Genomic DNA, 27,153 nt, shown 5'->3' with positions numbered 1-27,153 from the left:
ACTTAGTCTAATTTTAGCTTTATTTAATGATTTAGCAAGGTGAGCTTTGCCTTCTGTACAACCACCTAATAATATGACATGTGAAAAAATTCAGCATCCCTTACGTAGTAGTGTATTTTTCGTTTCCCATAACCTTGAAATGATTTGTGTAGTTTGCCTACTATGGACAAGTGATCACGAGGAATGTACGGTTACTAAGACTTTTACAGAACAGTACTTTAAACACCTTTACGAATGCAATTTCTACTGAATACGATACGTTCAGTGGACTTTTCAGGGCCCTCTATCTGAGGCCAGGGATTTAAACTGGTTCCCTGTATTGTTTACCACCATTAACAAATTTACCTCCGTTAAAGATATCCGGCAGTTTCAACTGCCTCGGCGACTAAAAATTGAGAATGTTTCCCTTTTTATTTTTGAAAGATTCCATATACTCGTGGGAAAACCACTTATGATTACATAACTAGTACCATAGACTGATCTAAATGTAACAACCCAGATATCTCTTAGTTGAGATTCAGCCTGCCAAATGTCTATTTCACACTACATACCACTGTTTTTATTTAAAGTGATAAACACATAGGATCCATATAATGTCCTTAGCCTGTAATTAGGGGTTAACCATACCCAGAGAGGAAATGTCCTTGTAGGAGCTTCTCAAACCCGGAAGGGAGCCTAAGTAACCCGTATTACCCTCAACTTTAACATGTCCCGAAGGGATTAACCGTACCTAAGTGTGTAAGCAGCAAGAGCGAGTAATTTCCTATACATAGTATTGAATCAATTATATCAAGACCACGTCGCCAATCCAAAACATAGATTTGCCGATCTAGTATAGTGGTTAGTACACTTCGTTGTGGCCGAAGAAACCCAAGTTCGATTCCTGGGATCGGCAGAACATTTCTTTTTTAAAAAAATTTTGTTAAACATCACTTTGTTTACTTAATCTTCCTTTTTCTTCATCTGTAGCAAAACACTTAACTTCAGTGGTAGCTAAATTAATGACAACAATGTCGCTGTTACAACGCTAGCGCCTTAACCCTGTTCAATCCACCAATCATTACAATAGTTATCTAGTTATCACGTCTTATCGAAAAGTCGCACAAAACATAATTATCAAATGTCACGTGGTTTGACTTAACCCCAGGTAGTAATTTTTCAGAAGCCCTCAGGTTGCAAATAGATCTAGCTTACTTTTTGTTTGTTCTAAGCTCCTCTTTCTTTCTTCATTTGAATACCAGTGATGACTTCCTCTAGTATTAAGCTGGCTGACGTGAGCGCTATCAAGGGCGGTGATATCGTCAAGCAAAACCCCTTTGGTACAGTTACGGATCCTTATGAGATCCGTGATACTGCTTACGTTTCCGGTAACACTATTATCAACCAGTCTATCTATTCCGTGGCCTCTAAGATCTTTGGCTATGAGACTGTTGGTGCTGAGAGTTTAGTTGATGGACATTTACAATTATGGGCTGGCGAGTATCGTAAGCAAAACTCCTTTGGAGTTGTTCCCTTAGTCCATAAGTTTGATACCAGATCTGGTGCTTCAAACGCAATCTTGGGTTACTTTTCAAGAAATGGAACTAATGGCCAACCAGTTTCTGTTGTTACTGGATCTCAAACTTTGAACTATATGCGTCCAATTTTGTCTAATTCTTCAAGTGCAGCTGCTACTTTGCCTTTGGCTTTTAATGTTTCAAGTATTGATTACGATTCCAAGAAGGACTTGTTCCATTCAAACTACTCTGTTCCTTTAGCCACGGCTCGTGCTTTGTCTTATCCTGTGATCACCCCTGTTTCTTCGTCTAATGGGTTGGAATTACAACATTTAACTTTGTTGAACCATTACTTGGCTGCTTCCACTGGATCTCCTTCAGTCTTCCTCTTTGATGGTCCTAACTCTGCAAAGAGCTACACCAAATTTTCAAACTTGTTATCTGTTGAAGAGTTGGGTCGCTTGTACGTCGATTTGTTGGCTACTTCAAAGCCTGTTGCATCTCAACAAGCTGCTATTGATGCTGCTCTCAAAAGCTTGAAACAATTAACTGGTGTTTCATACGCTCCATTCGAATACTTTGGTGCCGAAAACCCCTCTACTGTATTTGTTGTTCATGGCTCTCATGAATCTACTCAGTTGAAGAATGTTGTCTCTAAGTTGAGCTCAGTAGGTTTGATTTCAATTAGAATCCCATTACCATTCAACCAAGCCAAATTTGTCGAAACCATTCCTGCCTCTACTAAAAGATTGATCGTTTTAAGCCCTGCTGACTCCACTCAATTGAAAGCAGATATCACCGCTTCCATTTTCCTTTCTGGTGTCAATGGTCAAATCTCCGTTGAATCATTCAATTATGGTACAGATTTCCAATGGTCCCCAATTGCTATTACCAAAATCTTTGAGTCATTCGTTGACTCTTTGAACCCTGAACTGGTTTTAGATTATGATTCTTTGAGTAGTTCTTTATCCAATGGCACTGTTGTCACTGCCAATACTTCTCCTTCTGGTGCTTATTTGATCTGGGGCAAAGATTATGGTTCATTCGTGTCCGTTGCTGATAAGTTGGCCTTGTCATTATCTTTGGATGATTCTAAGACTATCTTTGTTCGTAACAAGTTTGACAACAGTGTCAATGGTGGTTCATTTCAATCTACTATTGTTTCAGCTCCAAAGAACACTTTGTACGCCAGTGAAATCGACTCTGCAAACGTTGTCTTGGTAGAGGATCCTTCTATCTTAACTTCGTATGATATTTTAGCAACTGCAAAGCCAGGTTCTACGGTCGTTTTGGTCAACAATAAGCCAATCAAGGCTTCCATTGAGGAAGACTTTGTTGTCAAATTACCTTTAGAATTCAAGCGAACTTTGGCCAAGAACCAAAACATCTTGCAAGTTGTTGATCTTTCTATTATCGAAGAATTAGAAAAAGTCAGTGACTCCACTAAGGGATTTTCTGCTGACTTTTTGTTGCAATTGGCATTCTGGAGAGCCGCATTGCCTGAATTGAATGGTTATATTGTCAACAAGTTATTACAAGCCAATGGTAACGGCTTTGAATTGTTGGCCACTGTCTTGGACAACTTTATCAAGACTGTTGACGAATTAAAGGGTATTAAATTGGTTGAAGTTGATCCTCGATGGGTTGACTTAGAAGAAACAAAGCTTGAAAAGAAGGAAGGTGAAGAACAAGAAGAAGAAGAAGAAGTAGAAGTAATTGAATTGCCATACTTTGCTAAAGAAACTGCCTTTACTCCTAACCCTCGTAATAACGGAGAAGTTTCTGAAGACTATGTTCAATCTGGTTATGTTGATTTGGCTACCAGAATCACCTTCCCCGAAGCATTCAATGTTAAACAAGAATTGAGACCTGATTTACCCGTGAAGAACTTTGTTGTCAAGGTTCAAGAGAACAAGAGATTGACACCATCTGAATATTCCAGAAACATTTTCCACATTGAGTTTGATATTACTGGAACCGGCTTGAAGTACGAAATTGGTGAAGCTTTGGGTATTCACGGTAGAAATAGCTCTTCTGCCGTTGAACTGTTCTTGAAGTTCTACAATGTTGATGGTGATTCATTGGTTGAAGTTGCCAACAAGGATGATACCTCCGTGTTGGAAATTAAGTCTGCTAGACAAGCCTTGGCTGACTCCGTTGACTTTTTAGGTAAGCCACCAAAGAGATTCTATGAAGCGTTGGCTGAATTTGCTGAAGATGAAAAGGAAAAGGCTTCAATTTCCAGATTGGCAAGTGCCGAAGGAGCTGAAGACTTAAAGAAGATACAAGAAGTTGAATGTTCCACTTATGTTGACATTTTAAAGGAATTCCCTAGTGCTAGACCAACTTTTGCTGAGTTAATTAAGATCATTGCGCCTTTGAAGAGAAGAGAATATTCTATTGCTTCATCACAAAAGATGCATCCTAATGCTGTTCACTTGTTGATTGTTGTTGTTGATTGGGTTGATCCCAAGGGCCGTTTAAGATATGGGCATTGTTCCAAGTACTTGAGTGACTTGAACATTGGTGATGAATTGGTTGTAAGTGTTAAGCCTTCTGTGATGAAGTTACCACCATTGTCGACTCAACCTATCATTATGTCTGGTTTAGGTACTGGATTGGCACCATTCAAGGCCTTTTTGGAAGAGAAGATTTGGCAAAAGGAACAAGGTATGGCTCTTGGAGAAATCTACTTGTTCTTGGGTTCTAGACACAAGAAGGAAGAATATCTTTATGGTGAACTTTGGGAAGCTTGGAAGGATGCGGGTGTTTTAACTCATATTGGTGCGGCCTTCTCTAGAGATCAACCTGAGAAGATTTATATTCAAGACCGTATCAGACAAGCTATTGAACCATTGACAGATGCTATGGTCATTGAGAATGGTTCTTTCTACTTGTGTGGTCCTACATGGCCTGTACCTGATATCACTGCCTGTTTGGAAGACATTGTTGTCAATGGAGCCCTGAAACAAGGTGTTGAAGTTAAGGATGCAGCCAAGGTTGTTGAAGATATGAAGGAAGATGGTCGTTACATTTTAGAAGTGTATTAGATTAGAAGAACCATATATATATTAAGACAATACTCTTTCAACTCATTCGATTGTGGCTTTAATGTCATGTCGGCATAAAGAAAAAATGTCCGGCTCAATCATCGGAAGAACTTTAAATTGACACCGTATTAGACGTGAACTTAACTACGACAATCCCGCGCAAAAAAAATCGACTCCGGGATATCCTAATGCCGACAATATGCCATACCTTACCCACTGCTATCAATTACGATTACTGTTGTAGCATATTCCTGTAACAAATGAGGTAAATATGACACGTCCCCCCTCAGGAACCCACCATCATTCCACTCCACGCCATCTGTAAGTTACTCTGTGTAGAAATCATCATCATCCCCGGATGTGGTGTGGGGGTGTCCTGCCACAGTTGCAGTTGTGGGGGAAACCACATCGAATGAAATATAATTATAGTCATATAAATATGGAACTAATACCCGCCCTTCTTTTATTTGGTTCTAGGTAACGTAACCCAATAGGAACTATGAGCAGATTGGTTCTGTCCTTTGCTCGGACTCAAAAACACATTTTGAATGGTGTCAGAAAGTACTCCTCACAACCAAAGTCTTCTTCTTCTTCCTTCAAGCCAATTGCAACTGCAGTGGCATTATTGGGTACAGGTAGTTTATTGGGTTATAAGGTATCGAAATTGACTCCAGATCCCGAGAAGGGTCGATTGGATCGGTCTACTTCGCCTTTAAAGACTTTATCAACGCCTCAATATGCAGATGAAGCTGCCTATAATAAAGCAGTTGAGCTTATCACTGAAGTCGTTGGTGCAGAAAACATAACTACGGACAAAGACGTACTTGCGTCAGCTGCAGACTCTTTCTTCAATATCCACCACCCCTACAGCACCACTCAGACACCACTGATTGTGGTTTATCCATCTTCAACGGAAGATGTATCCCAGCTCCTAAAAATCGCTAACGAATATAGAGTACCTATTGTGGCCAACTCAGGTCTTACATCCTTAGAAGCCCACAACATGCACACCAGAGGTCCATATTCAATTTCCGTTTCATTCCAACGAATGAACAAAATTCTTGCCTTTCACCCTCAAGATTTGGACGTAGTGGTCCAACCTGGTGTTGGATGGCAAGAATTAGACGAATGGCTCTTGGACCGTGAAGATGGAAGGAATTTACTCTTTGGACCAGACCCCGGGATCGGGGCCAACATTGGAGGTATGGTGGGTACATCTGCCAGTGGTACCAATGCTTACAAATATGGAACTATGAAGGAAAACGTTATCAATGTTACTGTAGTGTTGGCAGACGGAACCGTGGTGAAGACAAAGCAAAGACCTCGGAAAAGTGCTGCTGGTTATGATCTCACTCATTTATTCATTGGCTCTGAAGGTACGTTAGGTTTAGTCACAGAGATCACTCTTAAATTGAATGTTAGACTGAGTCTTGAATTGGTTACCGTCGCAACTTTCGATACTATCCGTGATGCCGCTGCAACTGCACAGAAAATCATTACCAGTGGGTTACAGTTGAATGCCGTTGAATTGCTTAACACCACCATGATGTCGTACGTTAATAAGAGTTCTAGTGCTGATGGTAAGGAGTTTATTGAGAAACCTACGCTTTTCTTGAAGTTGGGTGGAACGGATAAACATGCCATTGACCAGCAGTTGAAGATAGTCAACGGGCTTGCTAAAGAGAACAACGTTGTTAAGCTTGAAAACTCTTCTAATGAAGATGAAAATCAATTATTATGGGCGGCAAGACGTAATGGGTTGTGGTCAACTTTTGAACATGGGGAACACGTTCTAGAGGATAAGAAGGATGTACAACTTTGGGTTACGGATTTTGCCGTACCCATTTCGCATTTGGCACAAGTCATCGCCGAAACTGATGCTGATTTACAAGCAAATGGCTTTGATAATCGGTACTCAGTATTGGGCCATGTTGGTGATGGTAATTGTCACTTTTTGGTCGTGTACAACTCCAAGGATGTCCACAAGATTGCGGCAATAGTCGATAGAATGAACTACAGAGCTATTGGCTTTGGAGGTACTTGTACTGGAGAACACAGTATTGGGATTGGTAAGAGAAAGTATCTTGAAGCAGAGTTGGGAGTTCAGGCTGTGGATTTGATGAGACACCTTAAAATGGCTTTGGATCCTCGTCGTATTTTGAATCCTGATAAAGTGTTTGAAATCGACCCAGAAGACACCATTCAGGCTCATTTGGATGCTGGACATGTCGTCGAGGTCGGAAAGCCTTGTTTGCATTAGACATTATTAATATATATCAATTATTGAAGACATTATCATAGAGCAGATTGAACAGCAACGACATTAGAGTGGAGTAGATTATATTGATGGCAGTGAATATTTCCGGGTGGCTATATCTGTAGAAATCTTTCATGAACTTAAGAAAATATATAAGCAATTTTTGCACCTAACTAATTAGCCATTAAATAGAAGTAATATTCGGAGTCGCTATTAAAGTGTTTATATGACATCGCACTCTTCTTTGTTAACCTTGAATTATACTATTATTACCGTTCACGAGATATTCTTATACTTGACACCCGAACACCACGTATACATACGTAAGATATTACGTAATACATATTCTCCCACTACTAGAGATCAACAATATTACTTCTAACTGCAACTGTCCTTTACTTAACCAACGTCCAATTATGAACGGAAAGGATGAACAACAAACACCAGTGGACCTCCACAAACTTTCTGCCGTGACCACTAAGGTACACTCGTTTAAGAACCCCAATAGAATTCCGCCTACAAGAAGATATAAACCTCTTCGCCAATTAATAAGTGACGAGACCAAATATCTACAGACCAAAGATAACATCAAGTTCGACACTCCAACATATAACTCCGTAGCTGCTCCACCCAGCTTACGTCCTCAGAAGCATTATTGCGATATCACAGGGTTGCCTACCAAGTACAAGAGTCCAGCTAACAGTGTACGGTTCTATAACGTTGAAATATATCAAGAAGTAATTAAGAATATGCCTCCAGGAGTCGACCAGAATTATTTGGAGCTTCGTGGTGCCAACGTTATATTGAAGTAGTATATAAGAAGTCTAGTAATGACAATGTTATGAATCGTATATTATCAACTGTAGATCAATCGCTATACATGGTGTTGATTGTCTTCCTAGACTTTCTTGTTCCATGAGTCGACTATGCTTGTTATCCCGCGACCAAATGACGCTGACTTGGTAAGAAGTTCGCTCTCATCTTCGTCCACCGCGGTGAATGGGTTGCACTTGACTTTAAGATAGTACTTGTGGATGCGAAGGAATAGATCCTTCAAAATACGTGACGGACGTACGGATGGAGTATCACCATTGCCGTCAGTTACCTCGTCACTAAACCCCACCACAATACGTAGACCGTTGTTTGTCTCATATCCATATACCGCCACATCATCCTGGATAAATAAAAGAACCACACCTCCTGTGTCTGTGTTCTGGTGTTGTAGCTGTTGCTCTCGAAGCCCTATAGCGGTAGGGGAGAGAAAGATGTCGAGCGCCATATGGGCAAAGAAATTATATTTTAGAAATCGATTGGGGTGATTTGACGGGTCAAACGACTCGATATATAGCGGCTTATCATCTCGCGAGATCAACGCCACAAATACTATATTTCTATCTTCTTTAAGGCCCTCCATTGATGGTAGTTTTCGAAGGAGGTATCGTTAGACGACGCGAGTACCTGGAGTTTTTCCGTGAATTGGATTTTGCGCGGTGCTTTTAGGTCGACTACTACGACCATTACCAAACACGAAACGATTTAGGAGTGAACCAAGAGATATCATTTAGTGGTTAATGGGGCAAGTATATTCACTGTCAAATTTTACTGGAGACATTATGTAACAGAAGACGACACTGATAAATCGTGATCAAGGCAACAATAAGCATGGCTAACGACAATAGTACGAATGGAAGGGTACAAATAACTGATAGGAGTGCTCAAACCGGTGGTGTATATTCAGATATATCGACAAGAGGTAAAACATGGGCCTATGAAAGAGAAATCAACAATTTCACTTGAATCAAGATGATTTATAGTTCATTTCCCCCAACTTATTTCTTATCACCATAAGATCTAGTGGCATAGTGTCCATCAATGACGATCACATCCTGAGGACGGTAATCGTTCTTACCAGTAAAGTAGGATTCTAAGATATCCTTTACCCCATCACAGTATCTCTTTTGGGCATCCAAAGAGGTACCGCTAATGTGGGGGGTCATGGCGTTACCACCACCAAACTTGTTTCTCATAGTTATAAAAGGATGGTCCTTAGGTGGTGGTTGAGGGAACCAAACATCCCCACCGTAACCAGCAAGTTTACCTGACGCCAAGGCATCAGCTACATCTTGAGCAACAACTATGGCTCCTCTAGCAGTGTTAACAATGTAGGCACCATCTTTCATTTTGGAAATCAAGTTCTTGTTGAACAAACCCTTGGTGTTCTCGTGCAATGGACAGTTAATGGTAACAATATCAGATCTGCTAACCATGTCCTCCAAGCTGGTAACTCTTTCAACAATGTCGCCTCTACCATTGAGCAACATCGATACCTGGTTCAATCTGTCCACTTGCTCCTTTGCAAGGTCTTGGTAGTCGTAGTAGTAAAGTTTCTTGGGGTTGAAAGCAACCAATCTTTCCAACACTCTGTACCCAATACGACCAGCGCCGACAGTGGCAATGACCTTATCTTCCAAATCAAACTCCATTTTAGCAGCTTGAGCAATATCCCAATCACCTTTCATAGCAAGGTTATGAGCTGGTACAAAGTTCCTTACTAAAACCAACATGGTTTCAAGGACACATTCAGCAACAGAAACCACGTTTGAACCAGTAACTTCCAATACACCGATTTTACGCTTGTTGGCCTCATCCAAATCAACGTGGTCAGATCCAACACCAGCAGTGATACAAAGCTTCAAATCTGGAGCTTGGTCCATTCTTTCCTTTGTCACGTAAACAGGGAAGAAGGGAGTAGAAATGATGATTTCAACGTCTTTCAAGTTTTGGTCAACCACAGAATCGGCACCATCCTTGTTAGAGGTGGTAACCAATTCGTAGCCATGGTTTTCGACAAATTGACGAATGCCCAATTCGTTTTCAACACAACCAAGCATCAATGGTTGTTCCTTAGCATGGTGTTTACCATCGTAGAGAACCAATAAGATCTTCTTTGCCATTTTGGAGATTAAATAATTAAGAGCGCTTAGCTGTTTATTAACTGTGTTTGAGTAACCAGCTAATAGTGATGTATGGATTCATTTTGGAAAAGGGAGCAAACAAGTCCACTATTTATACCAGAACGATATCATGTCATGGTATCCATACTTAACTTAGTGAAGCAACATAGTGATAATGGTTGCCCCAGATTTTGCATCTATCTGGAACCTTCATCCACATAGTTGCACACCCGTTCGGGAAAATTATGTGGGGCTGCATATATTTGATCTGATATCCATAAAGGGAAGGAACGACCGAGAAAATGACATTGACCGAAGCCGTTGATCTATGCTACATCCGAAATCTTTATATATCAATAGAACCGAGCTGAAAGTTCTTGAGACAAGTATCTAAAGTTTGCTTTGTATATCTAATTAACGGGACCATCGGGATAGTTACGGATGCCCAGGTTAGATTGTTGCATTTTCGGTTTTGGACTTTGTATCATCTATTCTTCCTCCTGAATCAGAGCTAACAAAATTACCGTATAATGCTCACAGTTGATAAAGTGCTGGCCGACCTGTCATAATGGATAGACACAAAGGGCAACGCCAAATAACCCAACCATAGTTCCAATATTACCTTAAGCAATAGTTGCCGTGAAGGGATGACCCTGTCCTTTCTTCTATTACTATCTGTGATTCTATTTCAGCAAGCAATGTATTCTGCAGAGCAAGTATTGAAGGGAAAAGTATGCCAAATGTTACATCTACAAGACTATCTTTTTTCTTTTACCGGCGCATATTGCTCCATTCCATTATAGGAGAATAAGAGCGTAGTCGTGTTAACTGAAGAAGCTCGGATAAATAGTTTTATTGGCAACAGATTGTATGTTGGCAGAACGAACAAACGCACGTAGAAATGTAAGGCCGTTTGAGGATTGGTGGTACGGAAAAATGTTTGTGCGAGTCGGTCGACTGGTGATTTTCATCCCAGATCGATTGACTATTTACATTTGAATCACACTCCTTGTACTCTCATCGATACCAAAATATCTTTATGTCAACCGAGGAGAACGTTGCAGCGTTTTTAGTGAGCGTGTCTCAGCTCTCGCATGAGAGAACATTGGAAGACCGTCAACGTCAAAGGGACCTCCAAAGAGATATAGACGAGCTAAGACGACGGCTGAAAAACATACCACCATTGAAGGGCCCCAAACACCCAGTTCACAATGAAAACGTTTCCGTTATTGAGCTTTCGGAGCCAACTGCAAGGAAAGGCACTCCAAATTTAAAACCAAAACCAAGACCAAAACCTAAGACGCTTCTGGATTCCGTAAGTGTTGACAAAGAACCGATAGATATCGTTAAGGGACCTTCTTCGACCCCCAAGGAGAAAGAATATCGCTCCTTTTCACAAATAGAAGCTCTGATAAAAGCCAATGATTCAAATGACACTGAGGACAATCATGATTCCAATGTAAACGTTGAGCCACCATCCAATCAATCTGCCATAACCAAGCCCAAACCACTCAAGCCAGTCAATAATATTAAACCATTACCCATTTCTAGAGAAGACCGGCTTGCGAAACACTTTACGGAATCTCAAAATAAGTTGGTGATACCCGTGCCCAAAGCTAACTATGTACCTAAAGGTGGATACTTGAATTTGAATGATAAGACGCAAGCACCACCTAAAGCAACAAAACCTCGAAGTTTACTGAGTGGTAATGGTACTAGTTTTGGTATTAGTATTTCACCCCTGAAGCAAAGCTCTGGAGGTTGGTTAGCATCATCTTTGGCAAATCCCAAAACTTCGGCTACTCCTCAGAATACTACTACTACTACAACTTTATTATCCTCTCCAGGAAAGTTATCCAGTCGCAAGCCCAATGACTGGATAACTTCATCGCTCAATAATTCTGCTTCCCAAGTACAAAAATCTCCTACTGGACCTATCAAGCCTTCCAAAAACCAGTACTTCACTTCAACTAGTGCAGAAGCCAACCACAATAAAAATTACTTGCAGGGATCTCCAAAGAGTGCTAGTAGTCAGACATCATGGATTAGTAGTGCGGTTAAGAAAGCAGAACCTCATAGTTTTGATGATAGATCAACACCAAAATACCTGATACCAAAGTCAATTAGTGTTAAGAGTAAGCTATTACTAGAAAAAGACCAGCTTAAAACAGAAAACGAACCTGAGTTTGTTAATATGTTACTGACATTGAAGAAAAGATCGCCACTTCCTCCACCAGGTCAACAGACCCAAACACAGACACTTGAATTTGCGGATAAAATTGAATCTATGAGAAGGAGTCCTATTCGACAACAGCAGGCTGATTTAAACAGAAAATCTGAAGTGGAAGAAATCCCTGAAGGACTCAGACCAAAACTATCTCCTACAAGAAGAGGTATACCTCCGGAGAAACCTTCTAAGCCTCCGGTATCTGAATTTTCAAAAGCCGAAGAAGATACATTAGCTTCTGCATTATCGAAGCTTTCACGGAAAAACCTCGAGAAGACTCCAATGTCATTATCAGAACAATACAAGGCTCAAGATACGGAACTATTGAAGCTGCAGATACTGAAGTTAGGCAAGAAGAATGTTGATAAGAATCCTTTAGCTAAACCCCAGATGAAAATGGAAGGACTCGCAGCCTTGGGTAAGTTGAAACCAACAAAAAGGCCTCCAAAGTTGGAACAAGAAGTACCTGAAGCATTACGGAAGTTTGAGAAGTTGAAACCTCTGAAGAAGCCAATAACATCAAGTGCTACTAAAGAAAACGAACCAACGACAGCTACATCTACATCTTCATCTACCTCTACCTCTACCCCAAAGTTACCATCAACATCTACTTCTGAAGTCAGGCACAACAATTTTCAAGATCACCTTGCCCTGATATTAAGAACCGGATCTACGTCCAGCTTTGGGGGTACAGATTCAAACCCAGAACCAGTACCATTAAGAAGAGCTCAAACTGATGTGGAAGAATCCAAGTTAACTCACCCCAATAAAGGTAGATCTAGAGGTCCTAGACGAAGACTTCCCAAGAAAGCCACCGCCTCGGTGTCACCTTCCAATACCGTAAAGAGAACACCGCCACCAAAGAGAGAGAAGCCGAAAACGGTTGGTCCTTTAACACCAACCAGAAAATTCGAGGGTGAGCTTTTCATTTGATATTTGACAAGTAGTATGTGATACATCACATTTATATAATTTCAAAATAGTATAAATAGGAGGCTCGTCCCCCTTCGCTATTGTGCTTCTTTGAATAGTCCTTTCTTTCTTTCATTACTGACCAGAGCAGCATCCTGATAAGACATCTACATGCAGTTGGTATGGAGTCAAACACAGTAATACTTACCAGTGCTACCAGTTATCAAACGCACACCGCCAGTTGCTGTATCACGGTATTGAAAAACCACAAAAAGGTTGTAGAAAACGAAATAACAACACTTGAAAGACACCTATAGAAACAATACCCAAACCCCACCACCAATGGACGTATTGAATGCCAAGGTGAAGACCTATGTGAAACAACTTACAGATTCAACTCTCAAGGAAATAGTTTCTGATTTCCAAGAGTTTCGTTTAACTCCTGCAACAGTAGTGGTTTCACTTACCACTATAGCTGCCATCATAGTAGTTGCTCGGTTATTTGGAAGTAGTAACACACCCAATCAAAGTAGACCCAAGAAGAAAAAGAAGAAGCTTACCAAAGCTCAAAGGGCCAACAATGAGATCCAGGCGATCTTGGATCATGTGGAAGAAGTTTACGTTAAAGAGATTGAAGAGTTCTTGAATAACTTCTCTCATTTAACCAAAGATGAAATGGTTTACAAATACAAATATTTTGAAGAAATGCTTCTTAAGGAATTGATGAAACTAGATGGCATTGATGTTTCTGATAGTAGCAAGTTAAGGGAAAACCGTAAGAAGGTTATTAAGTTTGTTCAAGATCACCAAAAACGACTTGACCAGTTCAAAGAAGAAGCTTTATTTTAATTAGACGTGATTTAATAGATGGTATATGTAAAATAGTACGTTGAACAATATCTAGTACATATATTATGACGATAGGATAATAAAAGTATTGTCCTTTTGATTCCGAGGGTGGAGCCAATACCGAGGAGAATACCGACCCTAAGAAGAGTATAAGAGTTTTATGACTTTTTCATTTTAACTACGAAATAAGAGTTTTATGATCATCAAAATCATCTGCCAATATGCGCTTACATCTTCTAACACCAAACTCAGGTATCCCATCATCAATATTATTAAATGCTTTTGAATGGATTTTCAATGGTTGTTCTAACCAAAGTGCCCTTTCTGTATGGTCCTTCACATCATCTCCTGATTGGTGGTGAATCAATACCGACAATTGTCCATGATTCAATTGAAGCCATCCAAGTATCTGAAGGAACACTCGAGGCCTAGCAATATCCACCTCCTAAAACTGTGTAGAATGAGGTCCAGCGACAGTGCGATCTGGTAACACTTTGACTATGACAGGACCATCAGTAGCTTCTTGAGGGAAATCTTCCAAAAAGTTTGTCTATTAGAGCTGTAGCCTCAGTTATGAAACTGGAAATGCTACTGTAGTAGTAGACATGGAAATCATAGCACTTGATGGGGTACGGAAACAATAACCCATTTTGGGACTTGACAGCGAGGGAGGGGTCTTCCATTGGAAGATGGGTCAAATAGTTCATGATGAAACGAGCATCGATCTGTATGGCTTCAGGTATTGAGATAAGCTCTGGATTTGTTGACTATTTTGTAGCTTTGTAGAGCTACAGAAATCATATGAGGTTTGCCTGTACAAGCGGAGATATGATTTTGATTTGTCTCCACTAAACTCCGCCGATTTAGCCACTGGTGTAAATCAATGCACAAATAAATTGATCTAATGTATTTAATTTGCTTTGAAGTTCTTCAATATCAATTGTCTGCAGATTGGATGATAAAAAGACTGATTGTTTTGGAAAGTAGACAATGCAAATTCATGATCAACATACTTAGACAAAAGTTTGTAGCCTGGTAGGACATACTTCATTCGTCCAATACTTCCTAACCAATCACTGAACTCCATAACCAATTGATCTTTAGGAGAATATGATCCATGTATTAAGAATAACGTTGTCCAACGAAGTTTAATTTCTGAATTACACGTTTTCAGATAGCTGGTATAGAATTTTTGAAGTGTTGAAAGTGTTTTTTCACTAACTGAAATTTTACCAAACTCTTCAATCAAAGTTTCTAAGAATAAAATATTCTGTGAAGCATCAAAGCTTCCAACATCAACGTCAGATTCATTTATGTTAGTAGCCGAGTCATCATTATTATTGAAATCTACCCATTTTTTAGCCATATCTGTACATGAATCTGCCATTGTAGTATCAAAAGTAACCAACTGAGGTGGTAAACCTTCCCCATTAAGCCATGTGTTCCAATCAACTTCATCTAGAAGCTCTGCTTTTCCTTGGGGTCCAAAAAATTCATATAATGCTTCAATAAATGCTTGTGTATCAAGCGATTGGTATTTGAAAACAGTGAAATAGTGTTTGATAAATTCATCAAACACCTCTGTTCCACCTAATTGGTTCTCTAAGTAGTACAAGAAATAGGAACCCTTTTCATAAGGTATCCTTGACATTGAATCATCAGGATCAACTCCTTTTAAATTCAACACCAAAGAAGTGAATTTCAGATCAATTTTATTAACGGTGTCTTGAAGTGAACTCCAACCCAAAATGTAATCAAAATCTCTTCTTTGCTTTCCTGCTAGTTTTGGATTGGAATCACCAGCTTCACGACATAATTTCTCATGAAGGGCACCAATTATACGTCTTTCCAAGTAAACGGTCCAACCTTCATTCAACCAAAAATGTTCCCAAGACTTATTTGTTACCAAGTTACCTGACCACAGATGTGCCAATTCATGCGCCAACACTTTAACTTGAGATCTATCTTTACATATTAATGTTGGAGTCAATTGTGTAAACACTGGAATTTCCATCCCACCATAAGGAAAGCTAGAGGGGAGAACAAGAGTATTGTAGTTTCCCCATTCGTAACTGAAAATGAGATCCTCTGCAACTTGAATAAAATTCTCCATATCATGTTCAAATTCCCAAGTAGCGGATTCTAAAATAGGTCTTTCCGAATAGACTTTGGATCTAGGACCTATTGGTGAGCTTTCCAAATTACCCGAAGTGATAGAAACCAAATAGGAACATATTGGAACTGGTTGAGTGAACTTATATACGCTTTGACGACCATCTGAAGGTTGAAGAGGCATTCCTGACATAGTACATGGATAAGGAGAGGATACCAGGAATTCATAAGGACATTTAACACTAGGAGTGTCAAAACAAGGGAACAAGCTTCTGGCGTGGATGGCTTGACATTGTGAGAAGAGGAAAGGTCCGGTATCCCCCTTTATGAATTGGATGGCAGTACATTTATCTGTGGTGGAAAAGGATATGGTGATTTCAAATGGTTCAGTGGTGCCTGTGGTGACGTCTTCCAAGTTGATATCAAGTGGTGCTCCATATGGTTCTGATTGTTCTCCAATAGCAAAGGGCACATTGGAGCCGTTAATAATGACAGAGTTAATATTCAAATGTGACGTATCAAATACTAAAGTTTTTGATGACAAAGATACACGTTGCAAAAGATACGTGACTGATCCCAGGATTGACTTTGTATCAAATGATATATCAAAATGCAATTGGGCATGTCTCACCGCAAACTCATCATAACTCGACACCGTGCAAGGGTCTCTTGAGTTGCTTAGGATTTGGAATTGGGATTTAGTCATTCAATAGGGTAAGAAAGAAAGTGGTGTATAAAATTTGTGCGGATATTACAGAGCCTCATATATATAGAAGGCGGACTTAAGCACCCACATTACTCTACATACTATATCCTTCTTTCGCTATCTCTATTATCTAACTATTCATTCGCTAGCTATACACTAAAGCCAATACACATTACTCTGCTGAAGGATGGGAGGAGGAGGGGGAGGCATCAGCTTGCTTTTCAGGCTTATGCTTGTGTTCTCGCTTCTTACTGGCTTCCGCAACAAGTTGCTCAAACACTCTTGCTTCTTCGTCTTCAGCTTCTGTTCTGGTCACAGAAACAAACACCTCTCCTATAAGTCTTAAAGCTCTGGCTCTGGCTTCACGTTTCAGTAATGGAACATCTGGATCATCCAATATATCATCACAAACAGCACGTACAGTACCAGCAATCTCAAACTTGGATCCATTCCAAGCAGCAGCTAATACTTTACCCATTAAATACTTTTCCATTTCTGCCAACTCTTCAGGTGCATGCCTTTGAGGTTCCTTTACATCTTTACTTCCCTTCTGTTTAGCCTTTTCTCTCTCCTGTTCCAATTCGTTGATTTTCTTGCCAAGCTCATTGATTTCTTCATTGGCTTCACTTCTGGCCGCCTCTGATGCTCTCTCCGCTGGATCCCCCCCTTCGGTGGTTGTTGTTTCAGCATCCTTCTTAGCATGGTACTCATTATCTTCTTGCATTTGAGCAAATGCTTGTGCAGTACTCTGAGCATCCAAAGCTGCCCTAACAGTATTGAATGTATCCTTAACAACTCCACCCTTCTCCTTAACAGTCCACCATAATCCCCCCCATCCAAAGAAGGTTTGGTTCTTCAAGAAAATCTTCAGTTTAGTCTTATAAACAGATCCAATCGTGTGTAATATCTCCAAACCAAAACTCTCCATCTTTAATGACTCTGCTTCATATCTAATTTTCTCTTTGAATGAATGAGCAACATCTTCTTTCATGTCAGTTTCTGTGTAGAGAGAAAGTTTGTCAATAAGTTTCTTGACCAAATCCTTACGAGTCTCTAACTTCTTTAACTTACATTCTTCCTCCCATTTATTGATCTCTTCTTGTCTCTTCTTTTCTTCCAAATCTTGCTTTTCCTTCTCGGTTAATTGGTGGGGCTCACCACCAGAAGCAGTTGAAGAGTCCGTAAGTAGCATGCCTCCAAATTGTACCTTTGCGTCAACAGATGAAGACACATCAGAAGTATTACTAGCAGAAACTGATGCAGAAGCAAAATCGCCATTCGTAGTAGGTTTTGGTGAGTAGCCGCCTGCAGATGTTCCAGTTGATGTTCCAGTCTCTGTGGTTGTAGTATTAGTTTCTATGGTAGTGGTAGTAGTTTCTGTGGTAGTAGTAGTTTCAGTGGTACCCTCATTATTATCGGTGTCTTTCTTTTCATCCTTCTCATCATCACCATATCCATGTAATTCTGCAGATTTAAACAATTCACTTAATAATGAGAGTTCACCAATCCAATCATTAAAGGCTTCACCCCCGAATATCATGGAGAAAAACTCCTGAGGATCTTCAAACCCTTCCTTTGGAATCAGATCCTGTTTCCCAAACTTGTCATACTTTTCTCTTAACTTAACATCGCTTAAAACCTGGTACGCCTCTCCTACTTCTTGAAACCTGGCAGCTGCTTGAGGGTCATCCGGGTTTTTATCAGGATGAAGTCGGATTGCAGCTTTACGATACGCCTTTTTGATTTCCAATGACGTAGCAGTGGCTTCAATACCCAATAACTCGTAGTACGTAGTGTCTACTACCATATCGATAAAATGAACAGGAAGACGATGATAATGAAGAAGTAGTAGCCATTAATTCTCGTGATCTAGATTCCTTCACATGGTAGTGCGACATTTATTTCAATGTAGATAATGGTACTCCGACATAACTGAAGGACACAGTGTGGACACGATGCAGACATACTATATGTAACTGTCATAAGACAACAACAGTTATAGAGGTATAAACTAAGTGGATTGAAGGCTTCGTATTTGTATCATCACATGCACCACAGCTGATCTTTACACTAGCTGATAAACATACTACCTCCACGACTACCAGGTTGTTTCCAGCTGTACTAATTATAATATAGGTATGCTATTCTATTGTATATACAAGAGTTATCGTCATAAACTTCCTTAAGCAGAGTAATAAACCTTCTTCAAATCAACCAACTTCTTCCCTCTACCAACAGCCAACTCTTCCAAACTCTTTTGTTTGGTTAAAGCTTCAAGGAATCCCTTACAAACATTCATTGGGTTTCTAGAACGGTAGATCTTACCTCTTAAATCCTTAATACCGGCAGCAACACACATTTCAAACAAATACTTGTTGACCCGCAACCCAAACCCAGGAGGCGCAGACTTCATATGTAAATGTACAGCATGGAATTTATGTTCGAAATCTCCAAGAATTGTTCTGTCTTCGTATCTATTGATTGGAGTTAAATTAGTAACCGCATTCCAGTGGGCTTTAACTAAAGCTGATCTAACACCGTCTCTTGAACTACCTTCTCCAAGTCCAATCATACCATTCTTATCTCCAACAACAGTCAAGGCATAGAAACTAGGGATTTTACCCTTGGCAGTTTGGTTAGATGTTCTTTTCATCAAAAGTGGACGAACATAGAGTCTTCTAATGTATGTGGCATCTAACCCAGTCAACTTGGCTAATCCTTGAGCAATTTCTCCAGTGTTCATCATTGGTGGCTTATGTTTGCCTACATTGGGTTTAAATCTTAATACCAAATCATGCCTATCTGGAGATACAATCTGAGGAATAGGGGGGAAGGGTGCATGTCCTTTAGTTTGATTAGGATACACTATAGGTTCTTGATATTCAGGATCTTGCATAGCATAATCAGAATCTAAGTTAGATGGAGGAACACGAGACTTTGCATTATGACCTTTTTTACGGAGCTCCAAGTAAGTTTCAGGATCAATCAAAGATTCGGTAATCTTAATACTTTGTAATAATTCTGGTGTATAGAACTTGGTTAAAAAGTCAAGATGCTTATCAGCTTTAGATGAACCTTCATTGGCTGCAGCTTTGGCGGCTTCGTTTCTTAAGCGAAAACCTGTACTAAAGAACCGCAGACTCACCAATCGTGAGCAGCTACTCCATCCTATTGTGCTCTTCAACATAGTTGGTGATGTATTAAGGTAGATAATAGTTGAGTTGCTTTGGACTAACTTCAAAATTTTTCACTAGTGCAAAATGAACCATAATTCGATAAAGACACGACCACAAACCACACTTAATTAAATACAACTGTCTACTCTTAGTTACAAATGGTGATAATAAAAGGAACAGGTCTAATGTATATATGTCTAATATATATATGTACTTCAGCAAATATTGATTCTCAATCAATGAGTAGTTGGACTAACCAGACTTTGATGTCTTCTCCACCATAAGCAGATCAACAGATTCTGTCAGGGGCATAAGAACAGGAGAAGAGGTAGCACTATTCTGCTGTTGCTGTTGTAATGCTGCCACTTCTTGTCTGAGAATGTCCACTTCTTTCTTGAATTGTTTCCCAAAGACATCAATGTAATAAGTAGCCCCATTATAAGCTGCCCATATAAAGATAAAACAGACAAAAGACCCACATGCATACTTATACTTGAACCAGATTGGACACAACATCATGGTAAGTAATTGATAACCAAATTGGATTAATGTGAATGCCAATACTTGCATCCATGCATAAGGTAAACCATTAACAAAACGTCCTAATACGGTATCCTTATTACGTTTGCGTAAATAAGAAAAAGAATTAACTTTACCGTTTCTAATCTTTTCTCTCTTTCGAATAGTGATAAAATAATGATAAGACACTTGCCAAACAGTATAGTAAATGGAAGTGAAGAGAATTCCATTGTAAAAGTTCCAATTAGTCACCTGGACCACAGCTGGGAACCGTACTTGGGCGAATTCCTTTGGTATTTCATGAACAAGCACAAACATGGTGAAGGGAGGCATGACATGAATAAAGGATGAAGTAGTTTTCTCAATTGAGTGCAACACAAGTGAGTTTCTCCAAGTAATCACGGCAAACGCAAGGGTACCTAATGATAAAGAAAACACAGAGATAAACAATGATTTTGATTGAGGGAACCACCAAATAAAGGCAATCAATAAGATATTCACATAATAACACAAATCAGCAAGATAATATTGGAATGATTGCTTAAAATAAGTATAGAATCGGATTGGCATCAACATACAAAAAATGACCGTATGAAGAACATGGAAATGTTCTGGATATTTCCCCATAACAAATCCAATTAAACCTATAAGAAATACAGCAAAGGCATAAAACAATTTCTCTGTTGCTGAACTCTTTAAACTTTCAGAAAGAGAATCATCTAATTTGCCTAGCCGTTTATTGACTTTATCCAAGAACTTATTGACATCCACTTTTTGCTTTGTTATATCAATTTGTTTCTTAGTCTTTCCAAATTGTTTCTTAGTCTTTGCCGTCATGTCCGAGATCGTCTTTCTTGATGGCATACCATAGTCAAAGTCTGGAATGAATAGCAATTTCGTTAAATCAATGAACGAAACAGAACTAGACGAATTCGAGCGCGTCAAAGAAGTTGACCGGCTAAACCCACTATCATAATCTAAATCATCATAATCACCATCAGATATAACTGATTCATTACGTCCTGGACGTAATTCTTGGTCCTCCTTACTCATGGAACTAAGCAATCAAGTCGAGTCAAAATGTCGTCACTTCTCTTCCCGTCTACCAACGATACAATGATCGTAAAGAATCAATGCAAGTCCTTGAACTTAAAGTTTAAGGTAATCAAATTGATGATGATGAAGATTAGGATTATGTGCACGTGCAATGTTTGTGTATGTGTGTGTGTGTGTGGGATGACGATATGTGTGACATTTTCCTTTTCCTCAGACTAGCTTTTGTGTGCCTTGTGGTCCTGGGTTCGATTCCCGGGTCCCACGTTTCCACCCCTTTGTAATGTATATCCGAAATACGGAGTCATCACAACGAGAGATCATATACCAGATAATATTCATTTCGTGATACTCTTGACCAATGACTAAATCAAATTATTGGTAGTTCCCTTCCTTATAATTCATGATTGAGCTTTGATCTAAAAGCCATAGCCTACCACCTACGATGAAATACACATTATCAAATCTACTTGCCTTTGCACTAACAGGGTTCGGATGTATATCCATCGTAGTATTTATGTCGGCTACACAGCCCTATTTAATCAGACACAAGGTCGATGGAGTAGACCCTCAAAAAATGGGTAATTTGATTGGAACATTAGGGTTTTTTGATGAATTGGTCAGTATTGCCTCTGCACCCGTGATTGGAACGTTAGTCGATAAGATCAACACCTCCCCCAAATGGTCAATTGGAGGTACAAAGGCCATAGAGCCATTGAGCTTCCTAGTTCTTAGTATTGCATTAGTTCTCTATGGTACTAGTAATAGCAAGTTCCATTTATATGTTTCCAGAGCTGTATTTGCACTAGGGGTTACTGGAGTCTTAAGTCTTATAGCAGCGTTGTTAAATGAACTTTCTGCGTCGGGATTTACATTACTGTCTATTAAACGAGGAGGAGGATATCAGAGTCTCGAACTGGCTTCAGGCGATGATGGATCTTCTTTATCACCATTGGTTAAAAAGAAGAATGGTGTATTCTCTGCCATGATAGGCGTGGCTACTGGATTAGGAGCTGTTTTCGCTGCTTCAGTTTTATTACCACTTCCCTTATATTTGAAGAAATTAATCCCTGATATTTCTAGTGGACAGAGTCTTGAATACAGCTACCTTGTTATTGCTGTTTACGCCGTGTTGATCAGCATTATTGTTGCCAAATTTCTATTCAATCTGAAACTTTTGAGTACTGCTGCTGGTGAAGAAGAAGATAATTTGCAAAATACTTCACATGATCAAAGTTATTTCAAATTACTTTTACAAGGCTACAAAATGTTCAAACAAAGTCCAGAAATTGGTATATCATGCTTTGGATCCTTTGTGGTACGAGCATCCAATGTGGCCACTACTATCTTCATTCCAGTACTTGTATTTGACTATTTTTACAAAATAGGTACTTGTGATACCAATGCCACGGGCAAAGAAAATTGTGAGGAAGCTTATATGTTTCTGGCTATGCTTACAGGGATTGCTCAAACTTTTGGTTTGCTTTCTTCTCCTATATGGGCAAGAATTATTAACAAGCAATCTAATGCTTATGCAATGTTTTGGTCAGCAATTCTTATGGTAATTGGGAACTTGGGGTTGTGTTTCCATTTCTGGTTCCAATTGTTCATATCTGAACAAGGTTTTTATTATAGTCCTAAACATGTGGTGACGTTTTTGGTTATAATCATTGCTCACATTGGACAGTTTGGCTTAATTATGACGTCTATGGGACTCTTGAGCCAGAGTGTTGAACATACACATGTTGGTACAGTTAGTGGCTTACAAGCATTATGTGGAAGTATGGGGATCTTGATTGTTAGCAAACTTGGTGGATTTTGGACCAATACGTGGATATTAGGACCTTTTTTTGTATTGGGAATCTTTTCATTGGCTCTAGTGGTTTGCATCAAGAAGGTGGACATAGACCGGAACAGAATATGAATAGAGAAATAAATGTCGCACATGTCAGTTTGAGAGTACATGAAATTATTAACTATGATAACTATATACAAGGCTGAAATACCTATATGTAACACAAGTACATGTGAAGATATATACCATGGAAGTCCTAGCACTTACCATAGTAATACAGTCCACGCTCTACTTCTGTCGTGGCTTGTCTTCCCCTAACAATGGCTGCGAAACATCTGCAACTTTCGCGACTGAGATGACACCATTGACTACACTCAGTTTATACCATTAACAACTCCTTAGTCAGCCCATACCAAAAAATTAACTTCTACCCATACTTTTACAGTACAGTAATCAACTTCATTATACTACGTAACGTCACTAGGAGTGACCAATCATAGATTGCTGATATGTCGTTTACTCAGTTTCCGACATCAAAAGGTCGTGCACCCGCACACCTTGCTACACTTTCTAACCCTATGAGAAAAATTTTGTATAGGCAGGCGATCGTATTTGAATGAGATCAAAGCCAAAGTGTTGTACAGACTATACTAAAAATACGACACGTCACATTACAACCGTACAAAGCAAATTCCAAACACACCTTCTGAAGGACTCGCAAGATGACAGAGTTTACTGACAGGTATGTTTTGGGATTTCTAGGGAAGCTAGTGCCATCGTTGTTATGGCTCTTGTACCGTTGCTACCAGGTTTTGTCTACACCAGTTGACGAGTTGGTACAAGAATTGCGTATAGATATACCGTTTACCCCCACCGTATGTCTTGATAGCGTTTCGGAGACCTCCGTGGTGTTACATTGGGATATTCAGATCAAAAGAGACGAGAACTTGTATTTTCTTTTGATAGTGAATGGTCATGAAGCAGCAAGACTTAGTGGTACTTCTTGTAAGATCGACAGTTTACTTCCCGGAAAGTTATATCGGATAAACATTGTTGCCGTGAACTCATTGACTAATTTCCGATCCCAACTGAGATCTACGTTTATTAGAACCATAGAGGCTCAAAATTCCAGACTTAAGAGTGTGTTACAAGATTGCGATGCAACCAAGGACATTGAAAAGTTTACTGAAGCCACCAATAATGGTGATTTGGCTTTAAGTTCTGCTAAAGATTTGCCAACTGATATTAGTGTTTCGGAAGTCGCCAAGTGCATTGACGTTGAAGTACTTCATTATTATTTGCACAAATACCAACATGAATTGATCAAGACAAATTTGGAGATGAAAAGTTTTGAAGAGAAATCACGAAAAGAATTGGAGACTTTGAAGGATCAAGAGAAGTTCTTTAAAAGTGAATTAGACACCGAAAGTGATAACAGAGCTAAAAAAGATAACGATGTGAAATCATATGAACATAAAAAGGCAGATTTGGCATTTATGAAATCTAAATTAACAGCCCAAGTTAAACAATTGGAAAGTTCAAATGATATAATCAAGGGAAGAATTTCTTCCTTACAATCAGATATAGATATTAAGAAAAAACGAAATGATACAGCATTAAAGTCCAAAGATGATGAACTTTCTTGGATGAACGATAGAATTAAAGAGTTGAAATCCAATAACATCATAGTACGGAAACAAAACGATGTTATAGAAAACTCCTTGAAATCCTTGAAGATTAAAAGGAAAGAATTATCTAAATTATTAGATCAATTGAAGCCAGTGGTAGAGGCTTTCCAAAATGAATTTGTTACTAATAGAGATGGTCCAATTTCAAGAAATGCAATTGAACTCTTAGTGGAAATCAATAAAATTGCTGGTCCAGAATGGGAGAGGGAAATAAATAACGAAGTTAATACTTATGAACAGTTTGAAATGGATTGGAAATCCACCTATAGATTTGAAATCAGGAAATATATCAGTCTTCAGCATTCATTTGAAATAGCAAAGCTGAATAAGGATAAATCGTATCAGCCCCAAAAGATGACGGAATACCAAGCATCTATTGAATTTGGTGGCTATCAAAATGCCTTGATTAGCAGACCCCAAAACAACCAGTTCCTTCCTCACAATTCTAATTCCCTGGTTAATATTGTTCAAGGAAGTGCAACAACAGGCAGCACTCCTACAAATACTTCAACCAAGTTCAAGAAACATCATAATAATCACTATTATTCCAGAGATTCAACAGCAGCTTACAGCAGTGGCAGTTCGAACTCCAATATACCTACACCTGAATTTATGAGTAATTCAACTTCACAGGTACTATTACAACAACAACAACAACAACAACCCCCACCACCATCACTTCAAACTTTGGACTCTGCACCGCAAATAACCATGGGAAGTGGAGGTGTACCACTTGTTACTTCAACAAGTTCTATCCAGACGAACAACACTCCGCTTGATAGTAACTACAATGTCAATGCTCTTGCCAATGGCGATGGTAATATAAACTCAATAAGGTACAATGATTTTGAATTCTACTATCCCGAGGGAACGAATGCGACATTGCTTCAATCCCAAACTCAGAATTCCAACCCACCTCAACTTTACAATGTATCATCACCTTCCAATGATAATAGATACAATTTTGTTTCTCATTACCAAGATATTTACTTTGGCGATACGCATAATGTGATCCCTACTTCAGGTGTACCCAACAACCAAGTAATCACTGGTCCTCCTATGATGCTGAATTCAGGTCCTTCGTTGGACTACCTCTTAACGAACAACACCAGCAACCTAATGCTTAATTTTGAAGATTCTAGTGGAAGCTTCAAATTTGAAAATTACAACAATACAAATGCTCCTGGAAATGCAACTGCTCCATTGACTGGTGGTATTGGTCAGCTGGAACCGCCCACTGATCTCATTGGCAGCCCCTTACCAGATATGATGCAATTGAACAATAGTAGTGTAAGCTCCACGCTTTTACCCAATGTTTCCCTGAATAACACTGGTGGTGGTGGTGGTGGAATAGTCTCGACAACCCCACTATTAGGAATGAGTACATTCAATGATCGTATCGGTACAATGAATGTGAGCAGTGGAGGTACAGGCCCAGTAGCTACTTCATTGGGTGGAACAAGCAGTAATGTTTCTAACTTCAATTCGGCTACAACAAGTGGAGGAACATATTCATCTCCATTTTGGAATAGTATGCAAACGGGATCGAATATAGCACAACCTACAAGCTACAATCATTTAGGAACCTATGCACAGTCCCCAGACTTCCTCAAGAATTTCAATGACTCCGACGCCTTTGGAAGAGGGTTGAATAGGTTATCTCCATCACCGATAACTGTTAATAATTTAGGAGGAGGACTGACCAGTGCCAACAATTCTGGTGGTGGGACAGTGGCTACGCCCACGATGCCTGCCACAGGGATCTTCTTTGGTAATTCGACCCCCAACAGTGGAACCATACACTCCAATGCAAGTGGATCAAACGTCAATGATTTACATGATGATACTGACAATATTAATCATGGTACCCCAACTACAACAACAACTGTTCTCCCCCCAGTACAAGTTCAAGGGCAAGGTCTTCCATCATCTGCAGGTGCGAATGGAGGACTTTTATGGGACTATGGACTTGGTTACCACCACCGTCGTAACGTAAGCAACGGACCAATTTGGAGAAACGATAACTTGTCAGTCAGTAGTTTCAACATGAGTGGAGGTCCAGTAGCGTCAGCGCCATCAGCCATCGGAACCAGATCCCGTTCCAATACATTTAATGCAACCAATAGCGACTCGGAGTCATTAGTTAATCGGCCAACGTCTTCTACACTCTACTAAGAGAGGGACCGAAATCTGACACTCGAGGGTCAAATTGGCTTTAGAGCTTGTGGAAATTCGGGTGTTAGCGGCAAATGGCGGAAAAGACGTTTTTGCCATTAATGTCACAAAATACGAATCTGTCGATCATCAAAACCAAAGAGCACTATAGCAAAAAATACTAAATGATAACAGTAGAACGCAA

At 39.5% G+C, this 27,153-nt stretch overlaps 12 protein-coding genes and 1 non-coding gene across 13 annotated transcripts; 8 read left to right on the top strand and 5 right to left on the bottom strand.

The window, feature by feature from the left end:
- The first annotated feature begins 823 nt into the window (after nt 1-823).
- KQ657_000653 lies at nt 824-895 on the top strand. Its single transcript has one exon. It is a non-coding gene; the product is annotated as a tRNA-His (tRNA).
- A 225-nt stretch (nt 896-1,120) lies between these two features.
- MET10 (sulfite reductase subunit alpha) lies at nt 1,121-4,546 on the top strand (the record flags this gene model as incomplete). The annotated part of the gene is made up of 2 exons (XM_043191488.1): nt 1,121-1,127; nt 1,242-4,546. 2 exons carry the CDS (start codon nt 1,121-1,123, stop codon nt 4,544-4,546), a joined length of 3,312 nt encoding a protein of 1,103 aa, XP_043049131.1.
- A 499-nt stretch (nt 4,547-5,045) lies between these two features.
- Nucleotides 5,046-6,806, top strand: DLD1 (Dld1p; the record flags this gene model as incomplete). The annotated part of the gene is made up of 1 exon (XM_043191487.1): nt 5,046-6,806. One exon carries the CDS (start codon nt 5,046-5,048, stop codon nt 6,804-6,806), a length of 1,761 nt encoding a protein of 586 aa, XP_043049130.1.
- A 413-nt stretch (nt 6,807-7,219) lies between these two features.
- IES6 (uncharacterized protein) lies at nt 7,220-7,615 on the top strand (the record flags this gene model as incomplete). The annotated part of the gene is made up of 1 exon (XM_043191486.1): nt 7,220-7,615. The coding sequence occupies one exon, from the start codon at nt 7,220-7,222 to the stop codon at nt 7,613-7,615; it is 396 nt and encodes a 131-aa protein (XP_043049129.1).
- A 1,017-nt stretch (nt 7,616-8,632) lies between these two features.
- Nucleotides 8,633-9,757, bottom strand: FDH1_3 (formate dehydrogenase (NAD+); the record flags this gene model as incomplete). The annotated part of the gene is made up of 1 exon (XM_043191485.1): nt 8,633-9,757. One exon carries the CDS (start codon nt 9,755-9,757, stop codon nt 8,633-8,635), a length of 1,125 nt encoding a protein of 374 aa, XP_043049128.1.
- Nucleotides 9,758-10,796: 1,039 nt separating this feature from the next.
- Nucleotides 10,797-12,917, top strand: KQ657_000648 (uncharacterized protein; the record flags this gene model as incomplete). Its single annotated transcript, XM_043191484.1, has 1 exon — nt 10,797-12,917. The coding sequence occupies one exon, from the start codon at nt 10,797-10,799 to the stop codon at nt 12,915-12,917; it is 2,121 nt and encodes a 706-aa protein (XP_043049127.1).
- Nucleotides 12,918-13,067: 150 nt separating this feature from the next.
- On the top strand, nt 13,068-13,745 carry SNL1 (Snl1p; the record flags this gene model as incomplete). The annotated part of the gene is made up of 2 exons (XM_043191483.1): nt 13,068-13,072; nt 13,214-13,745. The coding sequence occupies 2 exons, from the start codon at nt 13,068-13,070 to the stop codon at nt 13,743-13,745; spliced, it is 537 nt and encodes a 178-aa protein (XP_043049126.1).
- Nucleotides 13,746-14,655: 910 nt separating this feature from the next.
- On the bottom strand, nt 14,656-16,563 carry LKH1 (bifunctional aminopeptidase/epoxide hydrolase; the record flags this gene model as incomplete). The annotated part of the gene is made up of 1 exon (XM_043191482.1): nt 14,656-16,563. One exon carries the CDS (start codon nt 16,561-16,563, stop codon nt 14,656-14,658), a length of 1,908 nt encoding a protein of 635 aa, XP_043049125.1.
- A 172-nt stretch (nt 16,564-16,735) lies between these two features.
- Nucleotides 16,736-18,370, bottom strand: DJP1 (Djp1p; the record flags this gene model as incomplete). Its single annotated transcript, XM_043191481.1, has 1 exon — nt 16,736-18,370. One exon carries the CDS (start codon nt 18,368-18,370, stop codon nt 16,736-16,738), a length of 1,635 nt encoding a protein of 544 aa, XP_043049124.1.
- A 375-nt stretch (nt 18,371-18,745) lies between these two features.
- Nucleotides 18,746-19,730, bottom strand: MRPS5 (mitochondrial 37S ribosomal protein uS5m; the record flags this gene model as incomplete). Its single annotated transcript, XM_043191480.1, has 2 exons — nt 18,746-19,670; nt 19,726-19,730. The coding sequence occupies 2 exons, from the start codon at nt 19,728-19,730 to the stop codon at nt 18,746-18,748; spliced, it is 930 nt and encodes a 309-aa protein (XP_043049123.1).
- Nucleotides 19,731-19,991: 261 nt separating this feature from the next.
- KQ657_000643 (glycerophosphocholine acyltransferase) lies at nt 19,992-21,311 on the bottom strand (the record flags this gene model as incomplete). The annotated part of the gene is made up of 1 exon (XM_043191479.1): nt 19,992-21,311. The coding sequence occupies one exon, from the start codon at nt 21,309-21,311 to the stop codon at nt 19,992-19,994; it is 1,320 nt and encodes a 439-aa protein (XP_043049122.1).
- A 517-nt stretch (nt 21,312-21,828) lies between these two features.
- On the top strand, nt 21,829-23,235 carry KQ657_000642 (uncharacterized protein; the record flags this gene model as incomplete). The annotated part of the gene is made up of 1 exon (XM_043191478.1): nt 21,829-23,235. The coding sequence occupies one exon, from the start codon at nt 21,829-21,831 to the stop codon at nt 23,233-23,235; it is 1,407 nt and encodes a 468-aa protein (XP_043049121.1).
- A 593-nt stretch (nt 23,236-23,828) lies between these two features.
- On the top strand, nt 23,829-26,969 carry KQ657_000641 (uncharacterized protein; the record flags this gene model as incomplete). Its single annotated transcript, XM_043191477.1, is given in 2 exon segments — nt 23,829-23,836; nt 23,849-26,969. 2 exon segments carry the CDS (start codon nt 23,829-23,831, stop codon nt 26,967-26,969), a joined length of 3,129 nt encoding a protein of 1,042 aa, XP_043049120.1.
- Nucleotides 26,970-27,153: the final 184 nt, after the last annotated feature.

This window comes from Scheffersomyces spartinae (assembly GCF_019049425.1).
Source record: "Scheffersomyces spartinae strain ARV_011 chromosome Unknown scaffold_11, whole genome shotgun sequence".
NCBI lineage: Eukaryota > Fungi > Ascomycota > Pichiomycetes > Serinales > Debaryomycetaceae > Lizanozyma > Lizanozyma spartinae.
This window is presented reverse-complemented; position numbering and strand designations above follow the sequence as displayed.